We start from the raw sequence: 19,227 nt of genomic DNA, 5'->3' as shown, positions 1-19,227 counted from the left end.
AAGTACATACAAAAAACATTTCTCAAGACACAAGGCTAATTTTCTGTGTATGGTGGATGGGTGGAGTGAAAGCCAATGAATGATTAGATGGTTGCGAGTGATCATGGTAAGAATTCTTAGATGGTTTGTGAGAGGAGGTGAAATTGTCAACTTTGCCAAGTAGTGCCACAATGGAAATACAAGCTCGCATTTTGCAAGTAAGACTTGTAAATTAGAATTGGGGGCCTAATTTATTTGCAAGTACAATGAGTTGATGAAGAGTAACAATGTGCTACATAAAGTTGAGGCCATTAATTGTGTCTTAAGAGATCCATGGATGCTTATTCTTACTTTTTGTGCATGTAAGCATCTGTGTATCTACAAATAGATATATAGATAGCTCAATTGCTTTGACAATGCACCATTTCTAACTTTAAACTATTGTGGGCCTTCCCTCATGTAACACTCGCACTTGCACCACTTGGACACCATGCATGCCTACAAGATAGAGGATGCTATAAACCCATCCAACATTCGAGAGCTCCGTTGTTGTCTTTCCTTGTTGTCTCATACAACATATCACCTTGGGCCAACTAGTTTATTGAAATTTGTCGCAACATTACAATGGGGCACACATCCTCAGAGCCCATTGTGAGGTGCCATCAACCTAAACCTTCTTATAGAAGATGTGGTGGGGAGATCAACAAAAGAAAGATCGACAATGACGAGATCATTGAGGTAGATTGTGGTATATGTAATGTCCCCAGAGTGATGCTCAACTTGTGATGGAAAGAAGACATAGTGAATAATTTGATTTGTTAGAGATCATGTTAAAGGCTAAGTGTAGTATCTAAACAACTGCTATCATTATTGAAAATGAGGCACTACTGTAATGATTGATTTGCGACCTTGGGTGGAGGATTTCATCTAGATCAAGTCTAAAAAAAGGCTGCTAGATTTGTAAGTATTTGATAAGGCTTCATTCCAATCTTGCCCCTTAGAAGGGTATTTTAGACCCAAAGTTAAATCACATTGTTTTCACTCGAAAGAGTAGCATGTCATTGGGCCTATTAACTAAGGGATTTGACTTAGAGATCTCTTCCAAGTAGCTACAAATACAAAATTTTTCAAAAGGAAATGGTGGGTTGAGCTAGTGCTTGTTGGTGAGATTAGATCAAGTTAACAGAGTAACAAAAAGTAATGAACACATATAGAACTTCTCTTTTCTTTCCTTTATCAATATTTACTCACAATTGCACATAATGAATAGATAGCCATTGTTTGTATAAAAAACCATAAGAGTAACCTATTTCTATTCATAATGCCAATTTATATTTAGATAATATTCACATTCCCATTGTAATGAGTTTTAGATAAACCATAAGTGGGGGCCACTCAAACAAGAGGAAGGCCACCGATCATTAACATCTTAACATTCCTAGTACGGGTGTATGACAATTTCGTCCTCTTCCCACACAAAGGTTGATATATTCATACCCTTTCCTACCCTATCTTACATGGGATTATAGCCTTCCAAAGCAGCAAATTGAGTTTGATTGACTATGTGACTCTCCAAACTCGGTTTCTCTATTTTTCCAGGTCCCGAATTTTGAAACTTCATAAGTTTTTCAAATGAATATTTTATTAGTTGTATGTAACAGAATCGATTAGATTTATGCTTAGTAGTTCATGCACAATCTAAGACCTAGTTTTAGAGTCATGACACACATAGGTCAAATTGACATGCGCAAGTTAAGAGAGTTGAAATTTGGCTCACATGGATAGTGTTAGATGATGTAAGTGAATTTCACCTTTGATGGTTTCAAGGATGATGTAAGTGAATTTCACCTCTGATGGTTTCAGGGATGATGTAAGTGAATTTCACGTATGATGGTTTCAGGTTGGAGGTTCATGTGCTTGTTGACCCATGAGGGTACAACCTTTACTTGTTTAAGTTGCTATTATGTGTTTTAGATTACTTGGAGGCCTACTATTTTCTCTAGGACCTTCATGGCTTTGCGACTGGCCAAGTACTAGCTTTTTGTGTGTCCACCTAGGTTGACATCTGCATTGGATTGAAAATACTCTACTATGCGTCAATCCACCATGCAGGTCAATTGATGTGCACGTGGCATTTTTTGGTAGCAAATAGAAAGACCTTTAACTCAAAAGTTTGGCAAGGATTTTAACATGTATTTACTATTTTTATAACTAATAACTAAAAAGGTACAAAAATCAAAGTTAAAATGTTTAAAATTAAAAATTAAAAGTTACTTGGACGATTTTTCAATTCATTTTTCGTTAAACCTCGGTTATTCATAAACATTGTGAGTCTTATGTAACGAAGGTTGATTAAGGTCAAGTCAAAGAAAGAAAAAACTTGTTCACCCAATCAAGGAAGGTTGATCAAGGCTAAGTCAAAAAAACCTTTCTTGTTGGGTTAAGGATCATCGGATGAGTAATTATGGGTTTTCTTATGCGGCCGGTGGCATACTTTATTGTGCATGACACAGGCCTTACCTACTCACACATCTCTCTCTCTCTCTCTCTCTCTCTCTCTCTCTCTCTCTGTGTCTGTTGGTTCTTTGATCTTCCATAGCTGGACGTCGGGGGCGACAGAGACAGACAGAGGGCGGCGAGAGAGAGAGAGAGAGAGGAGAGACGAAGAGCAGAAGGAGACACTAGTCGCGATTTCCCCATCGTCGTCACGCAAATCATTAGCCCCTTCGACTCCCGGCCCCACCTGCCCCTCCCTGATATTCGTCCTCCCCCCAATCATTCCTCTATCGCAGCTTTGTTCTCTCTCTCTATCATCGGACCTCCTCTCCTCTCATTCTCTCTCTCTCTCTCTCTCTCGCTCTCTGTCTCTCCCTCTCTCTGTCGCTCTCTCTCTCTCTCTCTCTCTCTCTCTCTCTCTCTCGGCAGCTTCAGGCTTCAGCATAGACAGAAAGAAGGCTCTCTCCAATGGCGGAGGGGAGGGTCTGATAGCTAACCCCCCTCGAGCAGAAACAAACATAAGAAAATCTGTGCTTGACAGGAAGCAGCAACAGTTCTTGCGGCTGCGGTTGACATGCTTATGTTGTTAACCTTCACACTCCCGACATGAGCTGGCAATGAAGCTCGTAAAACGGAAACGGACAGGCTCTTGTCAAGGTGATGGTTATGTGCCTGCAAGAATCTGGTCCCTCGCAGGACACATGGGACGAGAGCCTGCCCCTGTGAGCTTCTCCAGTTCAATCTGCCAGGGAATGCCTCTGTTCTTCCCGACACTGTATGATCAAATCACTGCCTAATCTTCTTCATCCTAGCATCATTTCTGCTGCCTGGTACATCGATTGGTCTTCCAGGAACAGTGATCTCACTTTAGAGGCAACATATCTCTACCGCGATGGAAAAGGAGACTCTGTTTGGGGGGTCAGGATTTGCAGTCCTGCAGTGGGAACGATGACTGGCTTATAGACAATTTTGATTTCAAGATAGGTAAAGATTGGCTTACATTGAACTTTCCTCCGGTCTACTGCATGTTCACTTTGCAGTCATGGAATGTGCAATGCTTTGATGAGAGTGGAAACTCTGGGATATTTCAACTTACCCAAGTCTGTGGCTGTCATTTAATCTTGTTGGTTTGAAATTGTCGATTCAAATTAGATGGTCCAGAGATCTGTTAATTGCAGCACCTTAGTGTTCTGAAATCTTTTGGTGGCTAATGGCTTGGACTTGCTATGTTTTACATGCCATAAGCATCATTGTGTCGTGGGCTTTAAAAAAAAAAAGATTTGTGAATCTCCTTTTAAGGTGTCATGAAGTCCCAGAGCTCTTTAGATTGCGGTCTTTCCAGCATAGGGTCCTTGTCTCGGTAAGCGAGTGCTTTAAATGCCTTGTCTGATCGTAACTTGGCTTTTTTAAGAACTCGTGTACTGTACTTGGTAGTGAATCAGACCATCATTGATTTTATACTGAATGCACCAACGCTTGGCTGCTGTCAGGATGGGTATTCAGGCAAGCAGTATCAAAACTGCTGGGGGAAAGCTGGCCTTTGAACCAAAGAAAAAGGCATCCAAGCTTGGAAAACTGCGGATAGATATACTTGCCTTTGAAGTGGCAAGTGTAATGTCGAAATCTGTCCAGCTATGGCAATCCTTGTGTGATCAGGAAATACGCAGGCTCAGAGCAGATGTAATAAAGTCAGAAGGTGTGCTGAATCTTGTCTCTGACAATGAAACTGTTCTTCTGAGTCTTGCATGTCTGGAGAAGCTTCAAGACTTGACGGCAGTAGCTCATGCTGTGGCTAGACTGGGGAAGAGATGTAACGAACCTGCATTAGTGGGCTTTGGACATATCTACAATGACATTTTAAAGCAAAACATTGATGTGCATGAGCTGGAGTTCCCTGCTAAAGAGATGGGAGCAAAGATGAAGAAAATGGAGAGATATATTGCAACTACTTCTAACTTGTACCAAGAGCTTGAAATTCTCTCAGAAATGGAGCAAGCACTTAGGAGATTACAAGACGAAGCTGATCCAGCTCAAAAGGATAATCTGTTTGCACTGGAACAGAAAGTTGCATGGCAGAGGCAGGAAATCAAATATTTAAAGGAAATCTCTCTTTGGAATCGCACATATGATAAAATTGTTGGTTTACTTGCCCGAGCTGTATGCACTATATATGGCAGAATTATATTGGTGTTTGGCTTTCCAGTTGTGGGGTGGCCTCAGGTTTTGTCTGTACCAAGAAATGGGGAATCTCTATATTCTGGGTCACTCACTAGCTGTGAGTCAGGGGAGCAGCCAAAGCTCAGCCAATCAAGCACAAATGGTTCAGTATCTGCTGCTAATGATAGGCAACTGAGTGTCACACCACCAGTCTGGCAACGCGAGTCTCACACTGGTTCGGCACCAAATTCAAATGGATTGGCTTATGGTGTAAATGGTCAGGACACTAGCAATGGTTCATCAAATGGCAACAGTCTTCCAAGTGTGGAAAGCTATATACCTTTATCTTTCTGCTTCAGTCCTGGTCGCCAGTTTGCTCATCAAAGAAGTGCAAGCATGTCAAGAGATGGAAGCCCAGGAAGTAGCCCTATTGGGACACCCATTCATGAGAATGGGAGTGCATATAATTCTGGACCCATTCTCCCTATGCGGGGACCTATTGGCCCAGTGCCTCTGAGTCAGACTGGAGCTAACAATAAGTTGCTGTTTGACCCCAGAAACAGGCTGCAAAATGCCCCTCCTTCAACACTGGGGGGTGCAGCATTGGCACTGCATTATGCGAATGTCATAATCATTCTTGAAAAAATGGTAAGGTATCCCCACCTTATAAGTCAAGATGCTCGTGATGATTTGTATCAGATGCTTCCGAAGAATGTAAGGACCGCCTTGCGAGCAAGGCTTAGGTCTTGCATGAGAGGTTGCAGTTCACCAGAGTGCAATTGTGCCCGAGCTGCAGATTGGAAAGAAGTTTTAGAGAAAATGTTATGTTGCCTGGCACCATTGGCGCACAACATGATCAGGTGGCAATCAGAACACAACTTTGAACAGCAACAGGTGGTACCTCGCACCAATGTGTTGTTGCTGCAGACCCTCTATTTTGCAGACCAAGTAAAAGCGGAAGCTGCAATTGTAGACCTTCTTGTGGGATTGAATTATCTCTGGAGGCATGAAAGGGATTCGAAGGCCAACTCACTTATAGAGTATGCCAGCAACAAAGATCTGGATGAGTATCTCGAATGGCAGTTATAATTTTTGGGTTTTTAAAATGGTCATTGTTGGGCTCAATGTCTGTGTGCTGTTGTGAGACTCTACACCCTGCCGCCATGCAGCAGTACATCCTGAAGTCGTTAGGCTTGCAGAACTACCCCTACTTACTCTTCAAGGAAAAGTGTCTGAAATTTCAGCATTCTGGAAGAATTATTGGGGAGTCCTTACTCATATTTTTGGTAACAATCATCTCAGTTTGATTTACTCTTTTGTAGCATCAATCTGCTTAACTTCAAGGAAAGTGTCTTGACTGGCACTATTTGGATAAGTAGAACTATGCTTAAGCATGAGGGAACAAGACAGGAGCATGCTAAAATCCCTGCGGCATATCTCATGTTTCTGTAACATATGAGAATTGTATTGATTTTATTGATATTCATAACCCTAGTGAGGTGTTACAGCACTTGTTTATCTGAAGCACATCCTATCTCAAGTTTAGATGCTCAATTTTCTTAGTGTGTTTTGTGATGTCTTAGTTTATCAAACTATAACTGTTATTTTGTGCCAGTTCTCCAGTTTGTGGATCAATGGTCTTCAACTGTATACAAATTTGGTGGCTTACTAAGCTTACACCTGTCCAATTTCCAAATTTCCCCATGTGAGATGAAGTTTGAGTAGAATGGTAGAGAATTGTGATGTTACTGTTTTAAAGCCATACTCTATGCTATTCCTGTGAAGGATTTGATGAATCTAAGCTGTTAAGCTCTTTTTGGAGGCTAGGGTTTTGTAAACTTAATGCAAAAGAAAAAAGAGAGATTTTATTGTAATCAGCTTTATTTTGTGTCGATTGTTTTATGCATGGGTTTTTTGCATCTTAGGAGTATGCAAGTGATAGCTTATGCAAGGGGTGATTCGGTGAAAAGGCTCTTACTTAGCATATGGGTAGATGATTGTTCAAGTTTAAGTGGTGTAGGTGATACGCTTGTGCATGAAAGCCTGTACACGCACCATGTTCACGGCCCTCTTGTGCACCATCCATGAGTCCACCTGACCTTGAAAGGAGGAAGGCATTCACATTGGTTCTCCATTTTGCCACCCCTTGTATGAGTTGGGGCATCCTTTCCCATGTACATCAACATGCCTACTTCTTAGTCGTTTTTGGGGTTTGGCATAGCTGATCACACTCTAGGGTCTCTCTTTGCACGTTAGATCTCTATTGCAGCTGAAATTTGTTATAAGTGATCTGGGTTCCCACATTCTTTATGCATACATTTTGTGCTGTCTGATTTCCTCATTTTGTATGTGTATCTGAGTTTGTCATAGGTACTCTACGTTTTGTTTTAAAGTCCATAAGTGACCAGGAAGGTGCCTTTTTTTGCTGTTAAAATTTGTGTGGGCGATCTAATTTTGGGCTCTTCAGCCTTTGTAGAGCTCTTTCATACTTATGTTGAGAAAGTACTGAGGACAAGGGGATCCCTGAATTGCATGGAGGCTCTGGAGTTAATATCTTTTCAATATCACTGTGACTCAGCAGGGATTGCTGCAAACCAGTGACAAACTCAGTTTGTCGGAGGCTTTTGCGTGATGCGCTCTACAACAAGACCACCACAATGTGCACTGACTGAAGTAGTTGTCTTGGATGTGCTAGCTGAAAATTGAGTCAATTTGCAGGGGCAGGGAGGGCAATGGTTTCAATGTTGTGAGTATCGCAACCTTCTTTTTGATGCAGGATGACTTATTCTCCATCGGCCAACCTGTGTGGACAACTTTGTAGACTATGAGTCACCTTTCTTATGCTACTCTTGTTGGCCTCTTGCGATTCTGTTTATGGAGCTTTTAAAGTATCAGTTTACTGCTGTAATACAATGAGTGCATACCGGCCCACAAATATGTATTGATTCTTTTGTATGTATCCACTACATGGCTGTCCTATTCATCATGTCAGAGTGCTGTGTTGCAGAAGCATGACTGGACTGAAAGAAAACAGTGAACACAGAGAAGAGAGAGAGAGAAAGAGGCAGTAGAATGCCGAGAACTGCAGATATCTGAATGTTGAATGCAGAAGATGGTATGTACAAAAGGGTGTGAGACTATATACAGCTGGAGGTCTCTCTGTCTACACAAAAGGCAAATGTTGGAGATCAGGGACAGGCCTGTCATAAATAGCAAAGAAAAGCACAAAAAAGCAGTTGGCCTGCAATAAATGCAGTGGGTTGCTGCCAAAAATTGGTGGACTGCTGAAAACTGGCTGATCTGCCACGTGGCAGGTGCGACTGCCTGCCTGCCTGTCCATACTGCCCTGTGCTGCCCATGCTGCCCTGGTGACTGCAACACTGCCTGTCCAACCTGCCCCTGATGCACATGATGCTGTCTAGTGTGCCCTGCCCGAGCTGGTGCTCATCCTAGAGGTGATCAATCTCTAACACCCCCTCAGGCTGAGGGATCTGGAATGTTGATGAAGAACAGCTTGAGGAAGTGCATTGATAAACAAATCTGCTGGAGCATCGTCTGTCCTGGTCCCTCCAAAATCTCCTCCCGGATAAAGCAATACTGAATCTTGACGTGGTTCATCCTTGCATGAAATACTGGATTTTGTGTCAAGGCTATGCAACTCTCATTGTCACATAGAAGTTTGGAAGGCTGAGATCTCAGTGCACACATCCAAGCTCCCTAACAATCTCTGATGTCAAATAGTCTCACAAGTAGTGAAAGAGGTTGCTCAATACTAGTCTTTGTTGAAGAAAGTTTTAGGTTGCTGTGAGAGATTTAGTCATCTCCTGGACTGGCATTGTCAGGTTACAGTTGCGGGCAGAGTTATGCATTTCTTGTCACTTTTGGGCATTTTCAGCAGTCACCAAGAACGGGCACCTTTTACCGGGCAGGTCAGACAGGCAGCAGTGCCATATGGCATATCTGTTGGTAGATTGCTGTGTTTATTATTGTTTTATGTGCAATCGGCAGTTTGGCAGCTGGTCCGCAGTTTTAACTGGCCAACTTCGTCATTTTTATGGCTATTTTTCAGCTATTTAGGCTGAGCACCAGTCAGTCCACACTCACTCGTGTTTTCAGGAGTTGAGAAATCGGCTTGAGGAGATACTTCGATAGCTTGTTTGTTTATTTGCATTCTTCACTTTGGCATTCATTGATTGCAGGTTTTTGCATTCTAGTCTCTTTTCTCTCTCCCTCTATTGTGTTCACTGTCTTTCAATCTCGTCAATACACTTTCGCATTCACTGCACTTTGACATGGTATCAAAGCAGCGGTGAAGGGTTGATTGATTGTGGGTAGACTTGAATGGGAGTTTTCTTCATGACAAAAGTTTACGTTTTTAGCATTCAGAGGCCAGGTCAAACAAGTGAGCAAAGTTGCTGTTTTTTGCAGGTTTTTGTTGGTGGTGAATGAGAAAAGGCTGTGTTTATAGCCTTTTGGTGCATATTTTGAGTTTTTGTCGCCTTCGAAGATTGAAACTTTTTAGGGATGAGTGGATGAAGTACTAGTAGGCACCTTGTGTAGAGTCAAAGGGGGCTTTTCTTGTTTTTGTGTAGGTTATTTTGTTGACAATGTCTATTGAGAGCAACATGGAGTTTTAGGCTATTATGGACCATAAGATCCTTGTGTTATTGGCTCTTTCTTCAGATTAGAGACTTGATGAGGAAAATTACTGCATTTGGCAAGTAATGATGCTTGCCATACCAACATCCCATGATTTGGTAGAGCTCGTGATGAGGCTTTAGACCATCCTACAACCCATGATGTCTCCAAGCTTTTTGTTGATGAGTAAGTAGGTATAGGCACATTGAGATAAACTGAATGTTCGTATCCGCTCTTTCCTATTTCTCTCTTGCACTCTAGTTGTTATTGTTCACATTGAACATTTCATCGTGGATCACAATATATGGTTGGAGTTGATTCAAAGAGATATGTAGTTGATTTCAGATGGGAAATGTGGTGTCTACACATGAGAGGTTCTCCATGTGCTAAGTTTAGGGTATGATCTCCTTTCAGTGAGCAAGCTTTGTGCTCTTGATTTGATAGTTGAGTTTAATAAGGACTCTTTTTGAGTTCTTGATAGAGTAACTCCATAGGTTTTTTGTGCAGGTCACGAGGAGAATGGAGTCTACAAGATGCATAATTCATTTGCCTTTTCTTATCTTCTTTCTTCTCAAACTCAGACTAAGTTGTGGCGGTTTGGCCACCTTAACTACGAGTATCTTCGAGAGGCAACTCCTAGTCAACTTATGCCTGGACTGCCAAAGATTGGGGTGAGCCACCCGCCATGTGTATCTTGTATTTGTGGCAAGTAGCATAGAGATTCTATTTCTAGCAAGGCTTCATGATTGAGCTGAAGTGTCCTTAGAGCTTGTTTTGATAGAGTTACATGGATTGATGAGGGCAAAGTCCCTTAAGGGAAGTTTGTATTTTATGCTAACTATTGATGATTTTAGTAGGATGACATGGGCGTATTGGGGTAAGTTAAAAACATTCTCACACTTTTAAGGATTGATTGATCTTTGAGGAGAACAGGTAGGGCAAGAAGCTCAAGACCCTGTGTTCTGGCAATAGGAGGGAGTTTGTCCCCCATGAGCTAACTCATTTTGTGTAGATCGTGGCATACATTAGGAGTTTGCCAACACAAATATACCTTGGAAGAATGACTTGTCAAGGTGGGTAGAAGAATCATAGAGTGATTGAGATGGTGTAGACTACGATGGAGTTTTGGCAGACACCTCGATGTCTATGGTGCAAAGCACTAGGCATCACCGTCCATATCCTTAATCAATCCCCTAAATTAGTAATGGTCAGTTTGACACCTTTTAAGGCTTACTTTGTTCAAAAGCCAGATGTTTCTTATTTTAGGGTGTTCGGGTGTAATGTTTATGTTTACATCTCGAAGAAAAAGAGGGACACGTTTGAGTCAGCTTCCAAAAGATCCATGTTCGTGGATTATAGCTCGTAGTCCCAAGGATACAAGCTTTATGATCTCATTTCATGAGAAGTATACATGAGTCGAAATGTTTAGTTCATGGAGTTTCTAGTTGCAAAGGGGGGTGTTGAGCATCTCGTCCTTTGAGATCGAGGTGATAGGTAGGCACATGCTCCAATGCCTTTGGAGCCTTTGCCTATAGAGGCTTTACCCTTAGTGGAGGAGGAGATTGCTTCACCACACGATTCACCTGTTTCGGCGGCATCGGTGGACATTCTAGAGACTTTAACAGAGGTAGAGTGATGAGGGGAGTATTGGCCTCCTCCTTGTTGGGCACGTAATATATTTTGTGATTCGAGGATTGAGGGAGTCCTCAAGGAATGACAGACATAGGAAGGTTCAGGACGCTCTTGGAGGAACTAGGCACACTCCATTGAGCTTGTTTGTACTAACTATTATTTGATGACTCGTGCCATGGAGGATAGATAGCCTATCTCTGTGAAGGAGGATGTATAGTCACATCATTGGATGAAGGATATGGAGTAGGAGTCGTATGCAATTGAGCAGAATGGCACTTGGGATCTTGTGCCTCCGCACACATAGAAATGTGATTAGATTCAAATGGGTCTTTAAGACTAAATATCCTAGTGATAGCACTTTGGATAAGTATAATGCGTGGCTCATTGCAAAGGGCTTCACACAGTGGATAGGGGTGGATTTCCATGACACCTTTGCATCTACAGCTTAGATAGGTACCATTGGAGCCATTCTTGCCTTAGCTAACCATAGGCAAGATGTAAAGTCCTTTCTTAATGGAGATTTGAAGGAGGAGATATATGTTGAGGAGCCTCCTTGCTTTTCCTCATCCAATGGATAGATGTAAAGGTTAAAGAAGATCCTTTACAAACTCAGACAAGCTCCACGTTCTCGAAATGAGAAGAGAGACTTGCTCCTCAAAGGGAATTTAGGTATCGGCATTCCTCTTTCAATCTGTAGTTGTATGTCCACACCTCAGATGGAGGTATGTGTTGTTTGTGCTTTATGTGGATGATCTCATCTCTTGACAGGTGAACATGCCTAGAAGGCCAATTAGACAAAGGAAGCACTACACGAGGTGTTCGAGATGGCAAATATGGGCCTCAATTTTCTTTCTAGGTCATGAGATTTGGTAGACTCCAAGGGGAAATTTCAACTCTCAAGAACGATATATGCAAGAGCTTTTGACTACGTTTGAGATGGAGGGATAAAGGCTATTTCCACTCCTATATATTTGAGGTGGAAGGCTATGGCCCATGTAGATTCATTGGTGATGGATGTGACCTATTACAGATAGTTGATTGGGTAGTTGATATGGCTCCTTCACTCATATTGATTTGTGCTTTCGTAAATGGTTTCTTGCAAGCTTCATGAGTGAATCCAAGCTAGGTTGCTATGAGGATTTTGCAGTTTGTGAGGGGGACCCCCTACCTGCAGACAAGTCCTATGACACTTCATTGCGACAATGAGAGTTACATCAGTTTGGTATGGAACCCTGCGTTTCACGCTTGATTGAAGCACATTGAGATACAATACCATTTCATTCAGGATAATATATTGGATGAGACTATTAATGTGGCATACTACAAGAAAAAGGATAATTTGACAGAGTTGTTTATGGAGACACTTCCTTGGGTTGTTCTTCGACAGAACACTAGATCCATGGGCCTTATGCTGCGTCCAAGATTGTTAACTGCAAGAAGTAAGAATCATGCAATGCATAATCAAGCACAAGAATGAGACTAAATTTTTGGATTGAACTTCAGATTATTCACCACAATATAATGTGCATGAAACACTTGCTTATTTGGATTGCGAAAATGTTACAACAATTGTATTGATTAATCATGTAAATCCACAAGTCAGGCATGATCCCAGGCAAGTTGTAATGATAGCATAGGTTCCAATGAAAAAATTGTAAAGATTCTGGTTCGTTCTCACCATAGGAAAATCCTACAATGAAAGATGACCGGTGTTGAGGTCCTAAAGTATGTTGGATGTCCAAGAGGGACGGGAATTTCCTAACCCTAAAGATCATGTATAAAAATGATGAGAATGAATAGAACAAACTATTCATGTGTATGCAAACTGTGTACTTTCCTTCCTAATTTCATTGTGAGAGAGTGAGTGAGGGTAAGAGTGAGAGATTTAGAGTAAGAGAGTGAGAGTGAGGGACCAAGAGGGTAAATCTCTACTCATCTTCTCTCCAAGCACTCATCAATGCTTCTCTCTCACATGTGGAGGCCGTAGAGGGTTAAGAGTCAAATGAGCACTCACTTGGATTGTGGAGTGTGCAAAGTGCATCCTTCATACGATTGAAGGAAGGCCATGCCACTCACTACAAATGAATGCTTGTTGCAGTCGTGTGTGAGAGGCTATGTGAGGTAGCAATTGATTCTCATGCGTCGAAGCTCTTGAAGGAATAAGACTATGTCCAACATCCCAATACATTGAGCTTGTGTAACATAACATTTTGGTTCCATTGTCTGGGACTAAGGACACATTGACCATGTGATTTCTTGTGGATGTATCATAATGCAGAATAGGGGGCATTGTGTTGCCAATCTCGAAACGTTTTTGCGAAGAGTTAGGATTTGATGGTTTTTTTTGGTTGGATTATTGAGTATTGATTTATGATAATATTGGAAAAAATCATGTTACACATTCTAGTTAGGATAGGGTCATATTTTTTTAACTATTCTTATTAATTTAAAAAACATTTGCTTTTGTTATTCAATTGGGGTGGTCTTGCCTTGACGATTATGGTTTCAAGGTTTTATTTTTCTTGGAAATTGCTGGTACAACATTGTAGTTGGTGCGTGTAGTTTAGATTAGAAAGAAGAATAAGAAAAGAAAAAGAAAAAGAAAAAGAAAACGAAAAAGAAAAAGAAAGAAGAGGAAGAGGAAGAAGAAGAAGAAGGAAAATTCAAAGAAGAAAGAGAAGAAAAGAAGAAGGAAAAAAAAAAAAAGAAAAGAGAAGGAAGAAAGAAAAAGAAGGAAGAAAGAAAAAGAAGAAGAAGAGGAGAAGAAAAGGAAAAGGAGAAAAACAAGGAGAAGAAGAGGGAGAAGAAGAAGAAAAACAAGAAGAAGAGGAGAAAGAGAAAAATAAAAGAAAGAAAAAATAAAAGAGGAGGAAAAAGAAGAAGAAGAAGAAGAGAAGGAGGAAGAAGAGCAGGAAGGAGGAAGACAAGAGAAAAGCGGGAGGGGGGGGGGGGGGGGCACCCATTGATCCCCACCCGCTTATCCAAAAGAAAAAAAAGTTAGCCCTTGTCCTGTGTAGGGCAGGGGTCTACTGCCTCTACTCCTCCCCACCTTGTTGCCTCACCCCTCACCACCATGCCAATATAGTTGCACCACCCTCTTCTTGTCCTATGTTGCCCCACCTCACCTCCACCACCATAGCCTACAAGCTTCCACTTGCTTCCATCTCCTAGTTGATTAGCGCCCTTACACGCTCCCGCCACCATGAACACCCATTGGGCTTGTTGTGCCCACGCTCACAGCTACCTTGTGTCCTCTCGTTGTTGCTCACTACCCTTTGCCTAGTTGGTAGTAGGCGGCCACACTCCCCACCATTTGGGCTAGCTGCATCATTAGGGGAGATTTGGACTCAAGTTCAAGTCTTGTAAGAAATTCCACCTTAACATAGAGAGAGGCAATTAAAAAATCAATAAAAATGGCTAAAAATTTAAAAAAATTCATGTATTATCTCTCATTTTTTTGAAAGCAACTTCACAAACATCACAAATAAGAATGGATGAAGCCGAATCAATATCATAAATGGAGATGGCTGGGGCAGAATCAACACCATGAATGGAGATGGCTAGGGTGGAATCAACATGATAAAGGGAGTCAACGGTGTCTGACAAAGAGATAGAGGAGAGAGACATATCATCCATGTCGAGCTTGACAATGAGTATGAGCCATTATGTAAGAAAAACAAACCCTGTTTCATATCTTCTATATCCAAAAAACTTTATAGGTTGCAATAAAATATGAATATAGATCTATGGATTTATGAAAAATTGTATCCAAAAGATCCTTTGCATAACTCCATGCCTCCATTTAGGGATATTACATCCTTAGTAAGCTTCATTGGAAATGGTTATAATGGCGTCTTAGGATACACTTAACATTTGGATGCCATTAGCAATGTATACAAGTTAGAAAGAGATTTGTTAGAGAAGGAGAATGCCTCTTTGAGGCAAACCTTACAGAAATGTAAGCATAAATTACTGTAGAACAAGGAGACTATTTTAGAGCTGGAGAAATGAAGAGATCAATTGAGGCTTAAAGAAACAATATTTGGGGGTTTGCAAATGATGCAAGAAACTTTGAAATATTCAAGACATGAAGCTACGAAGTGGTGGTAAAAAAAAGAATACATTCAGTGAAGTAAGTAAGCTCTTTGTTACTTTTTTCTCCATCTCATAAAGTATTTGTAAAATAATTTATGATAAGTGAACATTTATTATTGTGAATACAGGGATATTCTACAACCCAATAATGAAACAACTTCAAGCACAAAGGCATCAATTGAACACTTTAAATGCTTCCAAATAAGGAAGCTATCAAAGTAATCTTAAAGGATCCAAAGTATCGAAATATTGCAAGATAGGAGATTGTAATTTTCCTGAGAGGGAGGGAGTCAACTTAGCTCAAGTGATATGCAAGCTTTGTTGGATGAGGCATGTATATCTAGTAGAGGATACACAACTATTTACAATTATCTTTACAGGAAGATAAAGGATTCTAAGTTGCAAGGATCGATATTGCTCAAAAGAATGCGAAAACAAGTGAATATCAAATTATACAACTCCTAGGAGCTCCATTTCATATCGAAGATACTATAATTTGGTACTAGGGGAGTTGATGGCTTATAACAAATACAAAAATATATTTTACAACTTGGAGGTCCTACAATCATACTCTGTTCAATTATTTGAGGTGACTCTAGATGAATGTGATGGTCTTCTGAAATTTACTCAAGCTCAATGAGTCCCAGATTATGAAGGATAAAAAGCTAGAATGGGTCACCATCACCCTAATGAACAGGATACTCGATCCAACAATTTTAAAGCACAATCCAAAATGGTTTAGTGTCTAGTTTGAGAACAATATATTCTTTCTGGGATCCTTTGAGGTGAGGAATATATTTTAAATCAAAATTTTACTTATGCTAATACTGTTGTTGTGTCACATGCTTATAATATGTATGTATTCCAGGTTATGTTGGAGAAATTTGAAACCTTGCATTGGATTTTCCATGCGACAAATGTACCCTAAATTATCAGTGAGCAAAGGAATAGAAAACTCTTGGATGTGGAAGGATTTGGAAGATTCAAAGAAGAGTGGCATCTAGTAGGTGATTTGAAGACACTAAAGTGCATGTACAATGTCTCAAAAGGGACCAATTCGAAGAGCCCATGTAAATATTGCATGCATGCTGCAAAGGAAATTGATAAAATGAATTGGAAAAAGACACCCAATAGGCACCTCAAAGATCCAAGTTTGAGAGTAGTTTTAGATATTCCCTTGTTTTGAGTCCATATTTGCACACAATGCATGGTCTATGTAGGAATCGTTGAGAAATTACTTTTCTTGTATATATGTTTTGCTTGGATAATGCGACCTAGGTCTACATAGGTCAAGGAGCAATTGCAACACTTAAGTTATTATCAGACATTAACCACATATTCAAGAATTAAGAAATTTTCATAAAGTTTGGGAATTTCTAATGTGATTAATATTAATTTTGGACACGGTTAAATCTTATCCCCTTATTTGAAGGTGAAAATTTCCCTAGATACTATATAAGCAATCCTCTCAAGTCCCACTCTCAAATGTGGGGTTAAGATTTAGCTTAGCCACTTGGTCAAATCTTTACTCCTTATTTGAAAGTGGAAATGGGAGATTCTCAAATTCTCTAATATGGTATTCATTGGTTTATATGGTGGAAATATGAGGATTGAAAGGGATAAGAAAAGGTCAAAGGATGGTCGAGACACGCCAAAGAAACTATTCATTAGGGGTGTGAAAGTACATAAATATTTATCACCACCACCCTTAGATAATCCTAGTCAAGTAAAACATTCCACTCAAAGAATTCAATTCAACAACAAGTGGAAGTGCATCCACAATGTAATTGTGGACCATGGTGACAGTGTGGTGAAGCAGACAATGCAAGGGCAACGTTTGGAAGTCTTAAGATACAATCTTTAAGTTTTGTGACATGCAAGCATGGAACTCAAATGACTACCAAATCTTTGAAATAGCATTGGACGAATTTAAAAAGTTAACGGTTAGTGCATGGATAGATCAACACATTACCCACTACATGGTACATTATCTTCATAATATTTGATAAAGTATAATTATTGAATCGGAGGTGCATGAAGCACTAATCTAGCATCCTTTCTTATGCTTTGATAGCACATTATATATAACCACACCCTTGGTTTTCCAAGGAGTATGACAGTTTATCAGTGTGATCAACTCAAGGTATGGAGAAAACCCATTATTAAGCGCGTATTGGCTATTTTAGCCATATAGGACATGGTGAAGGAGTAGAGAAAGCCAACAATTTAGAAGAATTACACCAATGGACATATAGAAATCTTGTCCATAGATCTAATAGAAAAGAAGCACTAAAAACATTTGAAATCAACAAAGCAATACAACATTTGGAAAGACAAAGAAGAAAATAATTGTGAGAGAATTCTAATGCATCAATCAAACATACTATGTGGCGACAAACTAGACAAAGACAAGGAAAAACTTGGATACCCATAACCAATAGTTTCTCATAAATACTTGAGGTTCTTGTAAAAAATTTGACACAGAAGAACACTTATCAATTATCTATTTTTGAAAGAAACATTTTACATAACAAATATACAACTCACTTTTTCCAAAAGACTGCTATTCTTGAGTATACAATAATGAAGCTCACTCCTCTACTCGTGGCCTCTTTGAAGATGGCCTAACTTCTTCATGTAATTGTTGCTCTAATTCATTTAAAGACTATTGATCAATTTTTGGAATTGATCTACAGATATACAACTCACTTTTTTTTAGAAAACCAATATCCTTGAGTATACAATAATGAAGCTCGCTTCTCTACTTGTGGCCTCTTTGAAGATGGACTAGCTTCTTCTTGTAATTGTTGCTCTAGTTCATTTAAAGAATGTTGATCAATTTTTGGAATTAATCTACTTCCAAGCAAGCTCATTTTTCCATATTCTGCAAGCATATTGGGATCCTTGATCCTGCTCATCAGCCTGAATGATGCATATGCTAAGTGGTATTTGGCACGTAATTTTTGGAAACTAGGGCCTTGACAAAAAATTCTCATAGCTTCATGTTTCTCCAAAAAATTTATCTTGTCTACATTCCACCTAATAGGATATCCTCCAAGATATCTTGATAGGGTCTTCAATGCAAAATAGAGAATTCTACATTGTCCCTTGAGAACTTGTGGTGGAATGAAATGAACTTTGGAAAGGTGAGGTTTTTGCTGTAATGGCCCAAGGTAGAGTCCTTGCCTAAACCTCCCTTTTGTTTGCCCACTATCTTCGTACACACGAAAAGCTGAAAAATAGCAAACGTACCTAGTAAGTCTTAGGAAAATTTTTATGGAAATAAATATGGTATCCAAATGAACATAGTTTACGAAACAAATATTTTGATTTTAATCTAAAACAAGCAACTTTTCACTCTATATTTGAATGGATGATTGGCTGATTTACAAGGACTTAGGAGTCAAGTCCTTGTTTGATCTACTCAAGTGAGAAACATTCATTTTTTTTTTTTGGGTGTTCCTTTGAAGGAATGGATGACTCATATCAAAGTGCATCCTTGTATATCATAGTCAAAGTCTTTGCTGCGGAGAGATATTCCATTTCCTTGACATTTGAATCCACAAGTAGATACTTATCCCAATCCGGTACGATAAGATTAGAATTTGTTCCTAGATTCTGTGCAACAATGGCTAGGCAATAGTCCTCTTGATGTTGAAAAGGGCCTAGATATTGGATAGGAGAACATATTACCTTTCACCAATAGGGAAGGAGGGGAGCAGAGTTGTGGGAACCTCACCAACATCCTCCTCAACCTCTTGCTCAACAATAGAACCCACCACCTCTATGTTCTCCCTTCTCAAAGCTTCAACATCAAGTTGAGCACTTTGCTCCCTCTCACTAGCCACATCTATTGGTTGTGAAACCTCTTGCACTCTGTCTATCTCCACTTCATAGGACTGTTGTGTATTTTCTAGGTCTTGGATAAGCTCTTTCCCTTCATCCCCTAGCAACACATGCAGAAAGCATACAAATCCATGAAAGTACTTAGCGAGACGACACTTTTGATCACGTGCAAGGCCCTGTAGATCTGCCTTCTTCATGCCCTTAGGAACCCTTAGCATTGCCCTATAGAACCTTTTTCTTTGGGGCGTATCAACAAAGGCATCATTCATATGAACATACTATAGGTCCTTGATAAGAACCTCTCTAGTAGGCATCTGCTCCAAAAAAGTCGTCTCATGTTCCTCGAGGTAGACTCATGAGGCCTTGTTCCATTCCTTCGCAGAG

General features: G+C 40.2%; 1 protein-coding gene across 6 annotated transcripts; it reads left to right on the top strand.

Annotated features, from left to right (window-relative positions):
- The first annotated feature begins 2,507 nt into the window (after window positions 1-2,507).
- Window positions 2,508-9,542, top strand: LOC148021132 (uncharacterized). Of its 6 annotated transcripts, none has more exons than XR_015694672.1 (3): window positions 2,508-3,459; window positions 3,966-7,378; window positions 7,640-9,542. XR_015694672.1 is itself a non-coding variant. In XM_087698972.1 (2 exons), the coding sequence occupies exon 2, from the start codon at window positions 3,967-3,969 to the stop codon at window positions 5,719-5,721; it is 1,755 nt and encodes a 584-aa protein (XP_087555098.1). In that variant the 5' UTR covers window positions 2,508-3,459; window position 3,966; the 3' UTR covers window positions 5,722-9,542. The 6 variants fall into 6 exon arrangements, 1 of the variants encoding a protein (XP_087555098.1); XR_015694675.1 differs by having other exon boundaries at window positions 3,966-5,918; window positions 7,214-9,539; XR_015694674.1 differs by having other exon boundaries at window positions 3,966-5,918; window positions 7,211-9,539.
- The last annotated feature ends 9,685 nt before the right edge of the window (window positions 9,543-19,227 follow it).

The sequence above is a fragment of the Lygodium microphyllum genome, chromosome 18, assembly GCF_053477565.2.
Source record: "Lygodium microphyllum isolate KBCC chromosome 18, Lygodium_microphyllum_v1.1.10, whole genome shotgun sequence".
Lineage (NCBI taxonomy): Eukaryota > Viridiplantae > Streptophyta > Polypodiopsida > Schizaeales > Lygodiaceae > Lygodium > Lygodium microphyllum.
This window is presented reverse-complemented; position numbering and strand designations above follow the sequence as displayed.